The sequence below is a fragment of the Borostomias antarcticus genome, assembly GCF_949987555.1.
Source record: "Borostomias antarcticus genome assembly, chromosome: 3".
In the NCBI taxonomy this organism is placed as follows: Eukaryota; Metazoa; Chordata; class Actinopteri; order Stomiiformes; family Stomiidae; genus Borostomias; species Borostomias antarcticus.
Window position 1 is genome coordinate 1,254,787 of NC_140236.1, and position 17,926 is coordinate 1,272,712.

A 17,926-nucleotide genomic window follows, 5' to 3' on the forward strand; every position below is an offset into this window, starting at 1 on the left:
AGTCAGTTTGTCCGTTAGGTTCAGTAGTCAGTTTGTCCTTTAGGTTCAACAGTCAGTTTGTCCGTTAGGTTCAACAGTCAGTTTGTCCGTTAGGTTCAACAGTCAGTTTGTCCGTTAGGTTCAGTAGTCAGTTTGTCCGTCAGGTTCAACAGTCAGTTTGTAGGTTCAACAGTCAGTTTGTCCGTCAGGTTCAACAGTCAGTTTGTAGGTTCAACAGTCAGTTTGTCCGTCAGGTTCAACAGTCAGTTTGTCCGTTAGGTTCAAAAGTCAGTTTGTCCGTCAGGTTCAACAGTCAGTTTGTAGGTTCAACAGTCAGTTTGTCCGTCAGGTTCAACAGTCAGTTTGTAGGTTCAACAGTCAGTTTGTCCGTCAGGTTCAACAGTCAGTTTGTCCGTTAGGTTCAAAAGTCAGTTTGTCCGTTAGGTTCAACAGTCAGTTTGTAGGTTCAACAGTCAGTTTGTCCGTTAGGTTCAACAGTCAGTTTGTCCGTTAGGTTCAAAAGTCAGTTTGTCCGTTAGGTTCAACAGTCAGTTTGTCCGTTAGGTTCAACAGTCAGTTTGTCCGTTAGGTTCAAAAGTCAGTTTGTCCGTTAGGTTCAACAGTCAGTTTGTCCGTTAGGTTCAAACGTCAGGTTGTCATGGCGCAAGGCTCTGTCCCAATCACGAGCGTCTGGTGGGCTCTGGCCCAATCACGAGCGTCTGGTGGGCTCTGGCCCAATCACGAGCGTCTGGTGGGCTCTGGCCCAATCACGAGCGTCTGGTGGGCGGGCCCTATCCCTCCATGGTTTGCCCGCGGAACTGCGTCACCACTCGAGAGCGCGGAAAGCACGCGAGGCACTGACAGCGACATTCGTGCTGCTTCGGGTTAGTTCATCCATAGATTAGCATAGCAGCTAGCTTGAATTACCAAGAAGAGCTTGAATAACAAGGAGAGTGGACACGGTGTGAAGGGAATACCAATAAGTGTGACAAGATGTAAGTGTGGGATATAATGTGAGAGGTATGAGGGGAATGGGAAGTGGGAATGCCGGAGGACGTTAGCTAGCTAGCCGATGCTAGCTTGGTAGAGCTAGCCGATGCTAGCTTGGTAGGGTTAGCCTTGTTAGCTTGGTAGAGCTAGCCTCACCAACAGCTTCTAGCGATAACCGTTTTATTAGCTGGCTAGCATCGCGTTTGCATGCTTAACATTTTTGAATCAGTTAGTGAATAGAATTTGTGTAAATGTGCAATAAAAATATCGATATGAAAGTCGTGCTTCTGGTTGGGTCGCGTGTAAACTAGTGTAGGCCTTGCTAGCATGCTAATGTTAGCTTAGCTAAACTACGGTTAGCTAGTAGTGTTGAGTAGCTAGCTGGCTAAATATAGAAAAGCATGGTGTCATGCTAGGTCTAGATGAGAGCTGTGAATGGGTTAGCTTTACAGGGCAAGTCTGGCTGGAGGTGGATAACGTGTCTAGATATTTATAACGTGGCTAGATACACAGCATGACATAGAGACTTGTAATGTTAGCAATTTTGTGACCTTGTCGTGCTGTTCTGGTTGGCAGGTGTCTACTTTCAGTTTTGAGCTAGCCAGCTAACGTTAGCATAGCAGGCTATCAGAGGCTGGTCTATCAGAGGCTGGTCTATCAGAGGCTGGTCTATCAGAGGCTAGTCTATCAGTCTAGTCTATCAGAGGCTGGTCTATCAGAGGCTAGTCTATCAGTCTAGTCTATCAGAGTCTAGTCTATCAGGGTCTAGTCTATCAGGGTCTAGTCTATCAGAGTCTAGTCTATCAGAGTCTAGTCTATCAGGGTCTAGTCTATCAGAGTCTAGTCTATCAGAGTCTGGTCTATCAGAGTCTAGTCTATCAGAGTCTAGTCTATCAGGGTCTAGTCTATCAGGGTCTAGTCTATCAGGGTCTAGTCTATCAGGGTCTAGTCTATCAGAGTCTAGTCTATCAGAGTCTAGTCTATCAGAGTCTGGTCTATCAGAGGCTAGTCTATCAGAGGCTAGTCTATCAGAGTCTAGTCTATCAGAGGCTAGTCTATCAGGGTCTAGTCTATCAGAGTCTAGTCTATCAGAGTCTAGTCTATCGGCTAGAAGGCGGGGCTAACTTTCCTTGTAACCTTAACAACCACCGGTCAAAGTTTGACCTTGAAACAAACCAGGTCGTCTTGGGCGCAGCCAACCCATCATCTAATAGCCAGTCTTAAGAGGAAAAGAGCAACGGATCTATATATTTATTTATTTGTCAACAACAATGTTTACAATATGAATGTTTGGATTAAGAATAATGGTCTTGTTTGCACGTGTGTGTGTTGTTTGCACGTGTGTGTGTGTATCTGGTTTGTCACATTGCATTGTTGTAGCTAATCCTTTTTTAATCCCCCACAATCCCCACTGTCCAATAGGCAGCCTGCAACTGCCAAGTGGTATGACCGGAGGGACGCGGTCTTTATTGAGTTCTTTGTGGATGACAGCAAAGATGTCCAAGTGAAGTTTGAAAAATCGAAATTTGAATTTTGGTAAGATAGTTCAAGTTGGTTTATTTGTCATAATGTACAGGGTAACATGTAGGCATACAATTAAATGTTTAAAGCTGCCTATTATGGCATTGTGCTAAAGAAGACCGTTAAGGCCAGGTCCAAGATTAGTATTCCAGAACCAATCCAGAACACTAGTACACTTTAGTGCAGGGTTCTACTGTCTCAAAAGAGATTGAATTAGCAAATGTTAATGTTCACTGTCCCTTTTCAGCTGTGTTGGTGGAACAGACAATGTCAAACACCTAAATGGATTGGACCTTTTCCAGACCATTGTCCCCAATGCAAGTATATCTCTCTTCCAGTTGCTGTGATAATGCCTGTATTGATATCTCTAAAGCAGCAAGCTTATTGACACTAACAAAGATGTTCTCTTTCAAAGTGCATTGAATGTTTGCTTGTCAACATTAAATAACATTGTGTTCCCCTGGTCTCCTTTCCACTCAGGAGTCCAAGCACAAACGCACAGACAGATCTGTGTTGTGTTGTTTACAGAAAGAGGATCCTGGGAAGTCATGGCCACGGATAACAAAAGACAAGGCGAAAGTGAGAACCATTAGAACCCAAAATAGATTCTGTCCTTTTTCACTTAGTATTGAGAACCATTAGAACGCGAAACAGATTCTGTCCTTTTTCACTTAGTATTGAGAACCATTAGAACACAAAACAGATTCTGTCCTTTTTCACTTAGTAGTGAGAACCATTAGAACACAAAATAGATTCTGTCCTTTTTCACTTAGTAGTGAGAACCATTAGAACGCAAAATAGATTCTGTCCTTTTTCACTTAGTATTGAGAACCATTAGAACGCAAAACAGATTGTTATTTTTCACTTAGTATTTCACGATGCACAACTTGTCAAGGTATCAACAGGAGCAAAAATAAATCTCTAGTTCATGGAGATGGATGTGTTTTTGTTTTTCAGTGGAACTGGCTGAGTGTGGATTTCAACAACTGGAAGGATTGGGAGGACGATTCTGACGAGGACATGTCCAGTTTTGACAAGTTTTCCGACGAGGACATGTCCGGTTTTGACAAGTTTTCCGACGTAAGCATGGGAATGTTATGATGTCTCACCAGGCGTGTTACTGAAGAGGGGGTTGAGTCGGGGTTGTAGTTGAGTCACCAGGCGTGTTACTGAAGAGGGGGTTGAGTCGGGGTTGTAGTTGGAGATGTGAACGAGACGGTGATGCAGTCTGTCCTGTTTGCCAGGCGTGTTACTGAAGAGGGGGTTGAGTCGGGGTTGTAGTTGAGTCACCAGGCGTGTTACTGAAGAGGGGGTTGAGTTGGGGTTGTAGTTGAGTCACCAGGCGTGTTACTGAAGAGGGGGTTGAGTTGGGGTTGTAGTTGAGTCACCAGGCGTGTTACTGAAGAGGGGGTTGAGTTGGGGTTGTAGTTGAGTCACCAGGCGTGTTACTGAAGAGGGGGTTGAGTTGGGGTTGTAGTTGAGTCACCAGGCGTGTTACTGAAGAGGGGGTTGAGTCGGGGTTGTAGTTGAGTCACCAGGCGTGTTACTGAAGAGGGGGTTGAGTTGGGGTTGTAGTTGAGTCACCAGGCGTGTTACTGAAGAGGGGGTTGAGTCGGGGTTGTAGTTGAGTCACCAGGCGTGTTACTGAAGAGGGGGTTGAGTTGGGGTTGTAGTTGAGTCACCAGGCGTGTTACTGAAGAGGGGGTTGAGTTGGGGTTGTAGTTGAGTCACCAGGCGTGTTACTGAAGAGGGGGTTGAGTTGGGGTTGTAGTTGAGTCACCAGGCGTGTTACTGAAGAGGGGGTTGAGTCGGGGTTGTAGTTGAGTCACCAGGCGTGTTACTGAAGAGGGGGTTGAGTTGGGGTTGTAGTTGAGTCACCAGGCGTGTTACTGAAGAGGGGGTTGAGTTGGGGTTGTAGTTGAGTCACCAGGCGTGTTACTGAAGAGGGGGTTGAGTTGGGGTTGTAGTTGAGTCACCAGGCGTGTTACTGAAGAGGGGGTTGAGTTGGGGTTGTAGTTGGGGTTGTAGTTGGAGATATGAAGGAGACGGTGATGCAGTCTGTCCTGTTTTCAGATGATGAACACCACGGGAGGGGATGATCTACCTGATCTGGACGGGGCAGATGACGGGGCAGATGTATGAGCGCTTTTTCTCATAAAACTCACAGTAGAAATAAACATTTTTATCCGAGTACTGCATCAGATGATGACCTTTTCTCTGTGATTGCTCTAATTTACAGCACGAGTCTGCGGACAGCGATGATGAAAGTAAGACACGTTCCAGCTCTGCTCTCTGGCTTTGGTTTTGGTCTTGCTATTTTTCTATAACAGCAATCTGCTAATGAATATCGAACATTGTTAGATATGATTAGATCCTTTGTTTAGAAGCTGGAGTAATTCTTTCCTTTTTTTTTTGTTTTTCAGAAATGCCCGACCTTGAATAGTCAGGCACAGGAAGCCATGAGACCGACGCAAACGAACAAGTCCCAGAAGTCGGTTGAAAAGACTTGAGACGAGTTGGTCACTATGTGGTGGAGAAAACATCCCCTCCTCTTAAGCAGTTTTCCAAAAGCCCCCGAGAGGGCGGTCTCCCCGAGGAGAGAGCGTTGGACACGGAGAGAGACGCGGAGAGAGATCTCCAGCCTTCGGAAGCTCTGTGCTTTTGCTGTTCTATTCTGCATGGACAGTTCAGTCCCTATGCTGTGTTGTTGGGTATAGTTATTGTCCATTGACTTCAAATGGCTGTAATCATCTGCTAATGTCTTAAACCCCACACTTATTTTTTTGTTTAGCTACATCAGTGAGGTTATGTATTGAATATAAACATTGTGATTTCTAATGAAGAAACAGGTTTAAAAACTGCCTATTTTCAATAAAGTTTTTTCTTTTGTAATGAGAAATTTCCCTTTTATCGTTTCCAATTTAAAATACATTTTAATTTAATTTTAGTTAATTGAAGAAGCAAAGCTCGAAGCAAGCTTTCCTAACGTATGTAAACAACCGCCAAGGTCTCTGCCTATATTATATTGATTTGAGGTACTGCAGCATTTGAAAGGAATGAACGTGTGTTATATGCCTAACTTGTGACATGGTGAAGTTATAGTGCAATTATCTTCTCACGCAGTCACATTTTGCAAAGTTGCTGCTTTGCTTAGTTCTGCTGTAACTATCAAACATTATCAAACATTACATCTACGAAGTTTACTCAGTGCGTACTGAAAATAAACATGGTTATTGCACATTAATTGTATCATCAAAATGTAGTAGATATATTTAACAAAAAATCTTCCATATGCATTCAGAGAATGGGTGCTGAGGCAGAAACCAAGACTAACAATCAATACATGACCAAATTGTTATTGCACTGACAGTACGAAACTTAAATGCAAGCGTTTAAATACACTACCATTGTGTCACAAATCCTGTTCATGGCTTGAAGACTTTGTTAAATGCAGTGGGAACTTTTGTCTACATATTTCTAATAAACTGTCTCCGAATAATTTGATTGTGTTTTCATGCATCGCAGGTGTGAGAGAACCGTGGTGTTTAGAATTATTGACATGAAATGTATGGATTATAGCTAAAAATATCTTCAGTTATTTATCTAGCTTCCTTAAAAAAAAAGATAAATATGAGAGTCGAGTCAGTGAAAAGTTGGAATTGTGACCACTAGAGGGCGTTGGTGTCACAGCATGACTACAAACTCAAATGTCGGTGCATCTCAATAAAGTGACCTTTCCTTGTTACCTCATCCTCTTGTCACCTCTCTTTTACCAGCATGAATAAGACACGTTTGAAGTAGGCCATTTTAAACAGGCAGGGTCCTTCCTCTAATGTACACATGGATTGTTAGAATGTGCATACGCTGTATATGTTGCTTTACAGATCAGCGGCCGTGAATCGGCCAAGCAGAGTGATGTAATCTAGAGTCATGTTTTATTGCACTAGGCGTCGGCGCCTGCTGCTTCTCAGTATTGATGAAATAGAGGAAAGAGAATTGTGAGATTACCCACAAGCTTTGACAGACCAGAATACAGAAGAACCACTTCCTTCCACCTCTCTCTCTTTCTCTCTCTCCACACTTCCTGGCATACACTGTCACACTATGTGTAGGGTGACACATACCGTGTGTAGACTGTCTTGTGACAATGTGGGTTTTACAGTAGTCTACTTCAGTCTAACTGTAGTCTACTTCAGTCTAACTGTAGTCTACTCCAGTCTAACTGTAGTCTATTCCAGTCTAACTGTAGTCTACTCCAGTCTAACTGTAGTCTATTCCAGTCTAACTGTAGTCTACTCCAGTCTAACTGTAGTCTACTTCAGTCTAACTGTAGTCTACTTCAGTCTAACTGTAGTCTACTCCAGTCTAACTGTAGTCTACTTCAGTCTAACTGTAGTCTACTTCAGTCTAACTGTAGTGTACTCCAGTCTAACTGTAGTCTACTTCAGTCTAACTGTAGTCTACTTCAGTCTAACTGTAGTCTACTCCAGTCTAACTGTAGTCTACTTCAGTCTAACTGTAGTCTACTTCAGTCTAACTGTAGTCTACTTCAGTCTAACTGTAGTCTACTCCAGTCTAACTGTAGTCTACTTCAGTCTAACTATAGTCTACTCCAGTCTAACTGTAGTCTACTCCAGTCTAACTGTAGTCTACTTCAGTCTAACTGTATCCATCCATGTCCAGGCATGGTGGCCTGGCAGCCCTTTCCCGAGGCCTGCCCCCCGCCTAGCTCTCCTGGTCGGTCTGTGAGGGTCTGTGAGGGTCTGTGAGGGTCTGTGAGCTCTCCCGGTCGGTCTGTGAGCTCTCCCGGTCGGTCTGTGAGGGTGTGTGAGCTCTCCTGGTCGGTCTGTGAGGGTCTGTGAGCTCTCCTGGTCGGTCTGTGAGGGTCTTTGAGCTCTCCTGGTCGGTCTGTGAGCTCTCCTGGTCGGTCTGTGAGGGTCTGTGAGGGTCTGTGAGCTCTCCCGGTCGGTCTGTGAGGGTGTGTGAGCTCTCCTGGTCGGTCTGTGAGGGTGTGTGAGCTCTCCCGGTCGGTCTGTGAGGGTGTGTGAGCTCTCCTGGTCGGTCTGTGAGGGTCTGTGAGCTCTCCTGGTCGGTCTGTGAGGGTGTGTGAGCTCTCCTGGTCGGTCTGTGAGGGTCTGTGAGGGTCTGTGAGCTCTCCCGGTCGGTCTGTGAGGGTGTGTGAGCTCTCCTGGTCGGTCTGTGAGGGTCTCCCCCTCAGCGCTGTGGGAGCGCGGGTCAGAGTCAGCGTGGCGTTGGGAGATGCCGGCCGTGGGGGTCGGTTGTGTCGGCGTCAGCAGTCCGGAGCTGAGGTGACAGAGAATTCCCCCACGCAAGCAGCTTTTAACAACCTACCCTGAAACACGGGCTTACGCCCACAAAAGGGGGCTTATCAATGGTGGGGTGGCCAGGAGGGGGGGCGTGTGGCAGCGGTAAAGCAAACCGTCTAACTGACCACAGCGGTCAACCTGCTTTACCTCACCACAGTGCAGCCCTAGCTGTAGGCAAAGCACTGTGATATAAAATATCTCTATAATAATAATAATAATGATAATAATAATACTTGTGAATAAAGCAAGTTTTTTTTACTACGCAGGGGAGAGGGTACCAGGTGTACCCAACTGAAATGTCTGTAGGTCTACATGCAAATGTGGCTTGAAAATGACATGTATGCATTCTGGTGATTAGTATGAGATCCATCTCTGAAAAGGTACCACCTTCGTAGCTTAAGTGCAGTTTGTAACCTGACTACAAGTTAACTAAGTTGACTACAAATGAATGTATGTAGGTCTATGTGTGTTTCTCTGTATCCAGGGCCAGTGTAGGGGCCCCAAGGGGCCCCAAAGGGCCGAGTAGTGGCAATAAGGCTGGGGTAAAAGAAGGAATATAGTTCCTAGATAAGGGAACTCTTGTAGGTTTCAGAGTGAGCGCAGTGCAAACAGATCATAGAAAGAGACAGAAAGCGTTACTGCCGGCGTTTTGTTTCCACGAATTGAAAGGGGGCAAAAGCGTGAGCGCAGCAGTATCCATTCATGGGGTTGAAACCGCTCTCCCTGGCTGCCGTGGTCAGCGCGCCGCCCCGCTGCGGGCGCCCAAAGCCGGCCCCCTGCGCTCGCCCTCCCGCTCTCCAAACACGGATTTTCCAGCGCTTTATCCTCAGCTCGCTATGCCCAGCCGGCGGAGACAATGTAAAACTCTGCCTAATCAGTTCTGCGCAGAACCAACTTGTAGCCATCCAGCATTCAAATGCTCAGCGAGGAACGCCATGATATGCATTGTGATGTTCAGCCCTGTGAAGTTTGAGTTTTGATGAGAGTCGAACGCGTGTGTGGGAGTTGTTGATTGTGTGGAATGAAATTAAACAATCAGAAGCTTATCGAAAGGGGTAGATTGGACCGATTCTCTCTCTCTCTCTCTCTCTCTCTCTCTCTCTCTCTCTCTCTCTCTCTCTCTCAATGCTGCCCTATGAGGGAATTGAACCGTCAAGGTCATGTTGGAGGCTTGGAGGTTCAAGCCTCATGTATTTCTCTCAGTCAGATCTGCATCTGAACACAACTTCATGTCAACTCAACCAAAATTTCTAAACTCAGCCAAACGTCGTCTGAATTTCCCATAATTCCAGTGGTCACAGACACTCTCCATCCGCCTCTCCACCCCACTGTGAGACTGATCTCCGTGTGTGTGTGCATGTTGTGAGTTCAGGGCCGTTTCCGTCAGGGGCCCCTCAGGGTCAGCGGTGTTATGAGTGGGATTGTCCCCTCGTTTCTTTGCGTCAGCACTTAAAGTAAACTATGAAGCAACTACATCATTTTTATTGAGAGATGAGGCGGTCAAATTGAAACCAAAACCCTGGAAAACACCATCCAGAGCCCCACAAACATCTTAGACTGGTGGTCTACAAAGAGATCCACAACTTGTTGTCGGTACCAACACAAACACACATCATTTATTGCGTTATAGGCTTTTTTTTTCCCCTTCTTTTTTAACACGTATCATCCTCATGACCTCAGTATCTCCCATCTAGAACCCCGCCAGTCACGACCTCTGTGACCGTGTCCCTGTCAGCCCTCGTTAAAGACAGACCCAGGTTCAGGTTCACCCTGGCGGGCGTCCACCCTCGGGGGTCAGGCGAGCGAAGGGTTAACCCGTTTTGTTTTGATTTGTCGCATTGTGCGTTGGCCCCTCCCACCCCCCCTCCCCCGCGGACGCCGGTGGCCCCGGGGTCTTATAAATACGCCCGAGAGGTCCCCCTGCTCCGGCAGAGAGGCTGAATGTCTGCAGGACATGCTCAACCTTTGTCTATCCATGTCCCTCTGCTGACCACCGCCAGGGTTCGTACGTAAACGCCCAGAGACCACCGTTCATCCGCTTCACACTGGGGGGTCTCTATGACCGACAACACAGCTCAGCACCGCCGATCACCGACAGCTAGTCACGCTGAGTCCTACAGAGTTACATGTTGAACTGTTTGCCTGCGCGTTTAGTTTTAGAGAGACGGTTTTTTTAACCTTTGAGTTGATTTTTCTAGTTTGACCTCTGGTCTGGTTTGTTCTACCCAGCATAGCGTAGTTAGATAGTCATTATTGAGCAGGTGAGCAGAGATAACTGACTCTAAAGGAGAAGATCCATCTCCTTTTAGCTGCTCAGTTTGTTTTTTGGAAGTTTTTTTTTTAGCTTTTTTATCCCTCTTTGGGGAAACCGCTTGAGTCGTCGGCAGCATGTGGGAGTTCCGGTCCATGACGTTCTGGCGGGCGGTATTCGCCGAGTTCTACGGCACCATGTTCTTCGTGTTCTTCGGCCTGGGGGCAGCGCTCCGCTGGACCACCGGGCCTCACAACGTTCTCCACGTGGCCTTCTGCTTCGGTCTGGCGGCCGCCACCCTCATCCAATCCATCGGCCACATCAGCGGCGGCCACATCAACCCGGCCGTGACCTTCGCCTACCTGATTGGCTCCCAGATGTCCATGTTCCGCGCCTTCTTCTACATGATCGCCCAGTGTCTGGGGGCGCTGGCGGGGGCCGCCGTGCTCTACGGGGTCACACCCACCAACATGAGGGGCAACCTGGCTCTCAACACGGTAAGACGACCAATCAGGGGAGGAGGATCTGATAACCAATCAGGGGAGGAGGATCTGATAACCAATCAGGGGAGGAGGAAGTGAACGTGGGATAGAGACGATGGAGGTCAGGTTGAACAGAACCAGGCAGTACTGGACCTGTGAGGGCTCACAGATGTGGGGGGGGGGTTGCGTCCAGATGTGTTTGAGAAGGACTGTTCTAGGGTCAGATGTGACTGTTCAAGGAACCAAAATGTAACGTATTATCTTTGTGGTCATGGTGAAGTAGAGATTCTAATAAATTACACAACTTAACTTCCTTCCTCTTTTCTCTAAGAGGAAACCCGTAATGTAAATCCATTCATTCTTTTTAGCGTTTCATAACTCAGAACAAATGATAACTCAGTAGGATTTGGGGGTTTTTATTTATTTTTTTAAATTTTTGTGACTGAAAGAAAAATAAACGTTGATTGTGTAAAATATCCATCTGGACATCTATCAAAAGTGAGGTTGTTTCAATAGACACTGTTTTTAAAAGATACACCTGTACAACATAAATTGTGTACCCTTTGAATTGTAATGCATGGACAATAATGCGACTGTGACCAACTTAACTTAACTCAATTTAATTTAAGTCAACTACATCTGAGTCAAACCTGCTATGTTTAAATGAGTGGACAGCGCGTACTGACCACCTCCCTTCTCTCTCCCCTCCTCCCGACCCCAGCTCCAGCCGGGCATCAGTCTGGGCATGGCCACCACCATGGAGGTCTTCCTCACCATGCAGCTGGTGGTCTGCATCTTCGCCGTCACCGACGAGAGGCGTAACGGGCGCATGGGCTCCGCCGCCCTCGCCATCGGCTTCTCCGTGCTCATGGGGCACCTGCTGGGGGTAAGAGCCAGACCTGGGGGGTAGGGGGGCAGGGGGGTAGGGGTAGCTCTTCTGTAATCAATAGAGAACTAGGGAAATGCATTAGAGAAAACAGTTTGATGTTTTTCCATTTTGACTTACCCAGTGAAATAAATGAAGGTGAATTCCCAACGCTGCCTCTCCTAACGTGTTCCTCTGTGTTCCTCTGTAGATGTACCTCTCCTAACGTGTTCCTTGTGTTCCTCTGTAGATGTACCTCTCCTAACGTGTTCCTCTGTGTTCCTCTGTAGATGTATCTCTCCTAACGTGTTCCTCTGTGTTCCTCTGTAGATGTACCTCTCCTAACGTGTTCCTCTGTGTTCCTCTGTAGATGTACCTCTCCTAACATGTTCCTCTGTGTTCCTCTGTAGATGTACCTCTCCTAACGTGTTCCTCTGTGTTCCTGCTGTAGATGTACCTCTCCTAACGTGTTCCTCTGTGTTCCTCTGTAGATGTACTATGCCTCTCCTAACATGTTCCTCTGTGTTCCTCTGTAGATGTACCTCTCCTAACGTGTTCCTCTGTGTTCCTCTGTAGATGTACTTTGCCTCTCCTAACGTGTTCCTCTGTGTTCCTTGTGTTCCTCTGTAGATGTACTACACCGGAGCTGGGATGAACCCCGCCAGGTCCTTCGCCCCCGCCATGCTGGTCAGGAACTTTGTCAACCACTGGGTAAGAAGCCTCGCTCACTTTTAGTAGAAAAACAAACAGGTCCAGAGCATGTAGTTCACAATTCATACATTACACATTACACTACAGATATTACACATTACACATTACACTACATACATTACACATTACACATTACACTACACATTACATTACACATTACACATTACCCTACAGACATTTAGCGGCCTTAACACCACGCCCAGGGACAATAGTTGAAAATTAGCTTTAAGATAATACTGACATATTTATAGTGTAAATAAATAAATAAACAAACATTACACATTACACTACAATATACTTGACAGTACATCCAAACGGTGTATTATGGTGTGTTGTATATGGGCTCACTAACACACCAAACTAAACTAAACCTCCCCCCTCTCTCTCTCTCTCTCTCTCTCTCTCCCTCTCTCTCTCTCCCTCTCTCTCTCTCTCTCTCTCTCTCTCTCTCTCTCTCTCTCTCTCTCTCTCTCTCTCTCTCTCTCTCTCTCCCTCCCTCTCTCTCTCTCTCTCTCTCTCTCTCTCCCGGGGCAGGTGTACTGGGTGGGGCCCATGATCGGAGGGGCCATGGGGGCTCTCATGTACGACTTCATCCTGTTCCCCCGCATGCGCGGCCTCTCTGAGAGGCTGGCCACGCTGAAGGGCAGCAGGCCCCCAGAGGCCGAGGGCCAGCAGGACCCCCGCGGGGAGCCCATCGAGCTCAAGACTCAGGCCCTATAAGCCTGGGGAAAGAAGGTTGGCTTCCTCACACCCTCATCCCTCAACCCTCATCCCTTAGATGTCTTCTCATCTCATATCCAGCTTCCTCACACCCTCATCCCTCATCCCTTAGATGTCTCCTCATCTCATATCCAGCTTCCTCACACCCTCAACCCTCAACCCTCAACCCTTAGATGTCTTCTCATCTCATATCCAGCCCCTCACATATCACACGCACATTTTTCCGCGCACACACACACACACACACACTTTCTCCTTCCCCCTAACACACATTCACACTTTACCCCCCACCACCCACCACCACCAGCCCCTCCAATCCACTCACTCTCACTCTGCATCCAGAACAGGACATGCTGAATCACAGGGGCAGCCCAAAGACCCCTAACCATCTCCAACCTCTCCCTCTCTCCCCTCCTCCCACCCTCACCCCCACCCTCACCCCTACCCCACCCTCACCCCCATCCCCTGGACTGCAGGACAAAGGCAGAGGGCTGGAAGAGGACTTGCCACTGAAGAAAAGCACCCTGTGCCCTAAGGTGTGGGAGTGGCCAACCAGGTGGCTGTAACCGCTCAGGACAGGGGCATCTCTCTCTCTCTCTCTCTCTCTCTCTCTCTCTCCCTCTCTCTCTCTCTCTCTCTCTCTCTCTTTTGTAGTCTGCTAGGAGTGGAGCTACAGTAGGGCAGTGGACTTCTGCATGCTTTTTTCCTTTTTTTCATCCAGTGTGATATCTCCCTCTTGTTTTTGTTTTGTTTCATGAACTTCGGGTACCTGACATGTATGTAAGATAACTTTAGAATTTACGAAGATTTATTCGAACTCCAATTCCTATTTTCAGTCACGCGTGTGTTGTGCGTGCGTGTGTGTGTGTGTGTGTGTGTGTGTGCCTGTTTTCACCATTTTTATTTTGGGCTTTTTCATCGAGACGATCCTTTCTTCGTGTCACGCCCTGTTCTTTTAATTTGCATCAATCAACCAATCAAACTATTTAAGGGAAACAGATATCTCTGTTCCCACTTCCTCATTGGTTTTGCTACAGTTGAAGTTGTGAAGCTCTGGAGACCTCTTTTTGGAGTGCTCCCCTTTTTTCCATCAAAGCCCTTAGATTTTTGCCTTCAAGTCAAGTCTTTTTTCAAATTGTTCCGTTTTTATTTAGAGTCTGTGTCTCTTTTAGGGGAGCACACACACAGTCACATTTATACAGTATGAAAATAAACACACAACACACAAAACCCAACTGGTCTTTTCTTACCTGAATCTCCATTTCAACACATATGCTTGAAATTGTATAATTTATGACTAAATTCACTATTGTCTTTCATTAGTCCGATATCAGCATGTAAAGTGCCTCAGAAGATGAAAGCAGTTGTGCGCTGTGTGTGGCAGGCTGCTACTCTTCTGTCATTAAAGCTTTGCGCTTGCAGCCGTGATGCTAGGTTTCATGTACAGGTGTGAGATACAGTAGCTGGATTGGCTTTACTTTTGGGTGTCCTGTAATAAGAAAACAGCTCTGAGCAGCTTTATCACGTGGAACACGCTCTGTTCTAGCTGACTGTGTTCTAAACATAACCTCTGAATTCTTTGTTCTTTCAACAAATGTTGGGTTGAGGAACCGAAATGAGTGCATGACGGTGCGGTGGCTTCCTGCTGGTGTTGGCAAACATCTGGTGCTTTCTCTCTACAGCGGGGGAGAGGGCTCAATTTAGAATTGAGGTTTTTCAGTGTACACCCCCCTCCCCCCCCCTCTCTCCATATCATGCTTGTGAGAGAAGAAAGCTCACCTTGAGCTGACTGACATTTTAGGCTGTTTTATTTTTGTACAGGGCGTTTAACGAGCCCCTGTAAATTCATTAGCATCTGCAGACAGACTGACGGTCGGGTTTAGGGTTTAGGGTTAATGACAGCCCTCCAGCTCCTCGTCCCCTCCTCGTCCCTCCATCTCTCTCTCGTTCACCACTACCTCCTCCCCATGTTTACAAGGCGGCCATGTTGTTCAGCCCGGCAGAGGGAACAGCTGAGGCTGCAGGGACTCTGGTGATGGAGGAGAAGGAACTCACAGCTTTCCACCATTTCCTTTTTCAGTTGGTAGAGCAGTTCATTTAACCAGATATGTAAGCTGATTATCCTTTACTTTTACATACAGACAGACAGACAGACAGACAGACAGACAGACAGACAGACAGACATACATACATACATACATACATACATACATACATACATACATACATACACATACACACACACACACACATACACATACACACATACATACACACATACATACATACATACATACATACATACATACACACACACACACACACACACACACACACACACACACACACACACACACACACACACGCTTTCACAGTTTGACCCTCAGCATAGTTGAATAGATTTCCTCTTTAGTGACATGTTGAAATTAGAAGTTTATGCTCATTGAAAAGCTTTGTGATGTACAGTGTAAAGGTTTCTTTTTTAATTTACCATGATTGTTGAAAACTGGATGGATAGACAATACAATATTCAAGCTATACAATGTCTCCTCATTGGGTTATGAAAGGTATGCAACGATGTGATACACCAATATGCCTGGGTCCTTTCAAGAACCCATATACATACTTTCATAATCACACTACCGTGGATTTATTATTATTTTTATATGTTAAAAGTTTCCTTAAATTCTGATTTTTTCCGTCTTTGTCTGTTTTCTTTTAGATTGAACTGTAGGTCGATCATGGACTGAGTTTGGATGTTTAGATTGAACTGTAGGTCGATCATGGACTGAGTTTAGATGTTTAGATTGAACTGTAGGTCGATCATGGACTGAGTTTAGATGTTTAGTAGTTGGAGGAGATTTTCACTAGAACTTTATATATTTCTTTTCAAACTTGGATTTAATATACATAGGTTATTTTGAGAACTATACCTTTATGCTTTTGAAATAGATATTCAGTAAGATGATCATATATATTGTTTTGTTACAGTCATGACCAGACTGTGGTTGTCTGAAGGGTCTGGTAGGTCCAGTCTGACCGATGACCCTAATCTGCTCTTCAGTTAGATCCAAAACAACCTCACATTCTATTTAAGCGGTTAAACACTTCATCCAAAGCAACACCTTTTCTGTGTAAACAAGTAAAGGTCTAGTTCTTCATCTGAAACAGATCAGGGGAGTCCCCTTTTAAAAATGTGATTCATCCCTGGGTTTTAAAACTAGTGTAAATATGATTGACGTTTATGAGTGCATTAGTCCAAGAAAAGGCGTGTCTAAAGAACGGCCTTCACAGGAATTCCCCTGACGTTAATCATGCCAGGTCACTCGTCTGTTTGGGTAACTAACCGTGAGATTGGACCGAGATAGTAGCTGACTGAATTTACCCCGGCAGACACAATTTTCTCTCATTGCCAACTTGAAGCTACAGGTAGTTAGCATATAGTGCAGAAATGTCATATTGTAGCTTTAAATTGTTTGACAGAAGTTCATAAACGTCTTATAATCATGCACATACATGATTTCAGTACCATTAGCCAACACTGCACATTAGTTTACACAAAAATGTATATTGAGGAAAAGAAGAATGCTTTAGAAAGACAATGTTTGATCATAGTTTCAACATGCTTGTTCACAGTTCAGAATGAAGTCATAAAACACGTTCGTTCAGGGACCTCGTGGAATCAGAAACAAAATTGTCTCAAGGATAAATTGGTAATAACAACAAAACCATGTGGTCCTTCTGAGTGAAAAGATGAATGTAAAGAGAAATCACAAATATTAATTAATGCAATAATAACTATCATCACATACTGCCAACTGTTGATATACTGTCAATAGATTTGAATCTGTCTTCTACGTCTAAACTATGGTTTGAATGGCGCCATAGAGGGATACACCCCCTTGAAGTTGAGCTCAGTCTGTCAAAAAAAAGAACTATGAGTTAAGAACCTATGACTAATAAGACCTACATCAATAAAATGCCTTTCAACGATAAAGTGGTACTCCTGTGTTCCTGCTCACAATAAACAGGGTCGCTTTAAATGCTCGATGGCTTTACTGCATAATTACATACTGCAAAATCCCTTCACAACAGAATACTATCCCTCCCGATGATTATCTACAGTATGATACACAAAGGTAGATACGATGGAAGGCAAGATGCATGTGAAGCAAAGCCTCTTATTTCGGCTTTAGAACTACATTTCATTCAACACAAATGGGGTTGTTTACAAACAAAATAGATTTTTCATTTAATGATGAGCTCTGGCCAACAGTGGTCTAAGTGGCAAATATAAAGTGATTAAACATCGTCACCGCAGAAAATATTCATCCTTTATGTCGCGGAGTGTTAAAAATGTGTACAGAAGTTCCCTTTAAAAGTACTGAAACAGGATGAAGGTGGCATTTGTACCGGAATGCGAAACCAGGAAATGATTATACTGTGAATGGATCCCTGTGAACAGATTAGCGGAGAGTGAATGGAGGAGGGGAGTATTAAGGTAGAAGCTCACATCCCGGGCAGGTGAAGGATATCATACTGTCTTCAGCTTCTGATCTCCTTCTGTACGTCTTTCTCAGAATGTTGCATCCCCCCTTTAGTGTGGCATCAGACTGATATCTCTTGATCCAGGGTCCAGAGGTGACCTCACTGACCTCCGACCTCTGGAGGATCCAAAGTCATTGAGAAAACGTCTCAGTTGAAGGAGAGAGAGATGGAGTGATGGGGCGGGCGAGCGCGGGGTAAGGGGTCTCCTCTGATTGGGTAAGAGGTCTCCTCTGGTTGGGTATGAGGTCTCCTCTGGTTGGGTGAGGGGTCTCTGGTTGGGTAAGAGGTCTCCTCTGATTGGGTGAGGGGTCTCCTCTGGTTGGGTGAGGGGTCTCCTCTGATTGGGTAAGGGGTCTCTGGTTGGGTGAGGGGTCTCCTCTGATTGGGTAAGGGGTCTCTGGTTGGGTGAGGGGTCTCCTCTGGTTGGGTGAGGGGTCTCTGATTGGGTAAGGGGTCTCTGGTTGGGTGAGGGGTCTCCTCTGGTTGGGTGAGGGGTCTCTGGTTGGGTGAGGGGTCTCCTCTGGTTGGGTGA

The 17,926-nt window shown here is 45.8% G+C and overlaps 3 protein-coding genes across 3 annotated transcripts in view; 2 read left to right on the forward strand and 1 right to left on the reverse strand.

Annotated features, from left to right (window-relative positions):
- Window positions 1-824: 824 nt before the first annotated feature.
- ptges3a (prostaglandin E synthase 3a (cytosolic)) lies at window positions 825-6,197 on the forward strand. Its single transcript, XM_084436485.1, has 8 exons — window positions 825-974; window positions 2,392-2,505; window positions 2,738-2,807; window positions 2,971-3,069; window positions 3,448-3,570; window positions 4,564-4,626; window positions 4,730-4,757; window positions 4,914-6,197. Coding segments are annotated over exons 1-8 (519 nt in total). The 5' UTR covers window positions 825-972; the 3' UTR covers window positions 4,934-6,197.
- A 4,008-nt stretch (window positions 6,198-10,205) lies between these two features.
- mipa (major intrinsic protein of lens fiber a) lies at window positions 10,206-12,846 on the forward strand (the record flags this gene model as incomplete). Its single annotated transcript, XM_084462132.1, has 4 exons — window positions 10,206-10,565; window positions 11,272-11,436; window positions 12,046-12,126; window positions 12,661-12,846. 4 exons carry the CDS (start codon window positions 10,206-10,208, stop codon window positions 12,844-12,846), a joined length of 792 nt encoding a protein of 263 aa, XP_084318258.1.
- A 3,471-nt stretch (window positions 12,847-16,317) lies between these two features.
- Window positions 16,318-17,926, reverse strand: part of stat6 (signal transducer and activator of transcription 6, interleukin-4 induced) — a 29,082-nt gene continuing 27,473 nt past the window's right edge. Inside the window, exon 21 of the mRNA XM_084462130.1 lies at window positions 16,318-17,926. This exon is cut by the window's right edge and continues 123 nt beyond it. The gene's annotated coding sequence lies outside the window, so the exon portion shown is untranslated.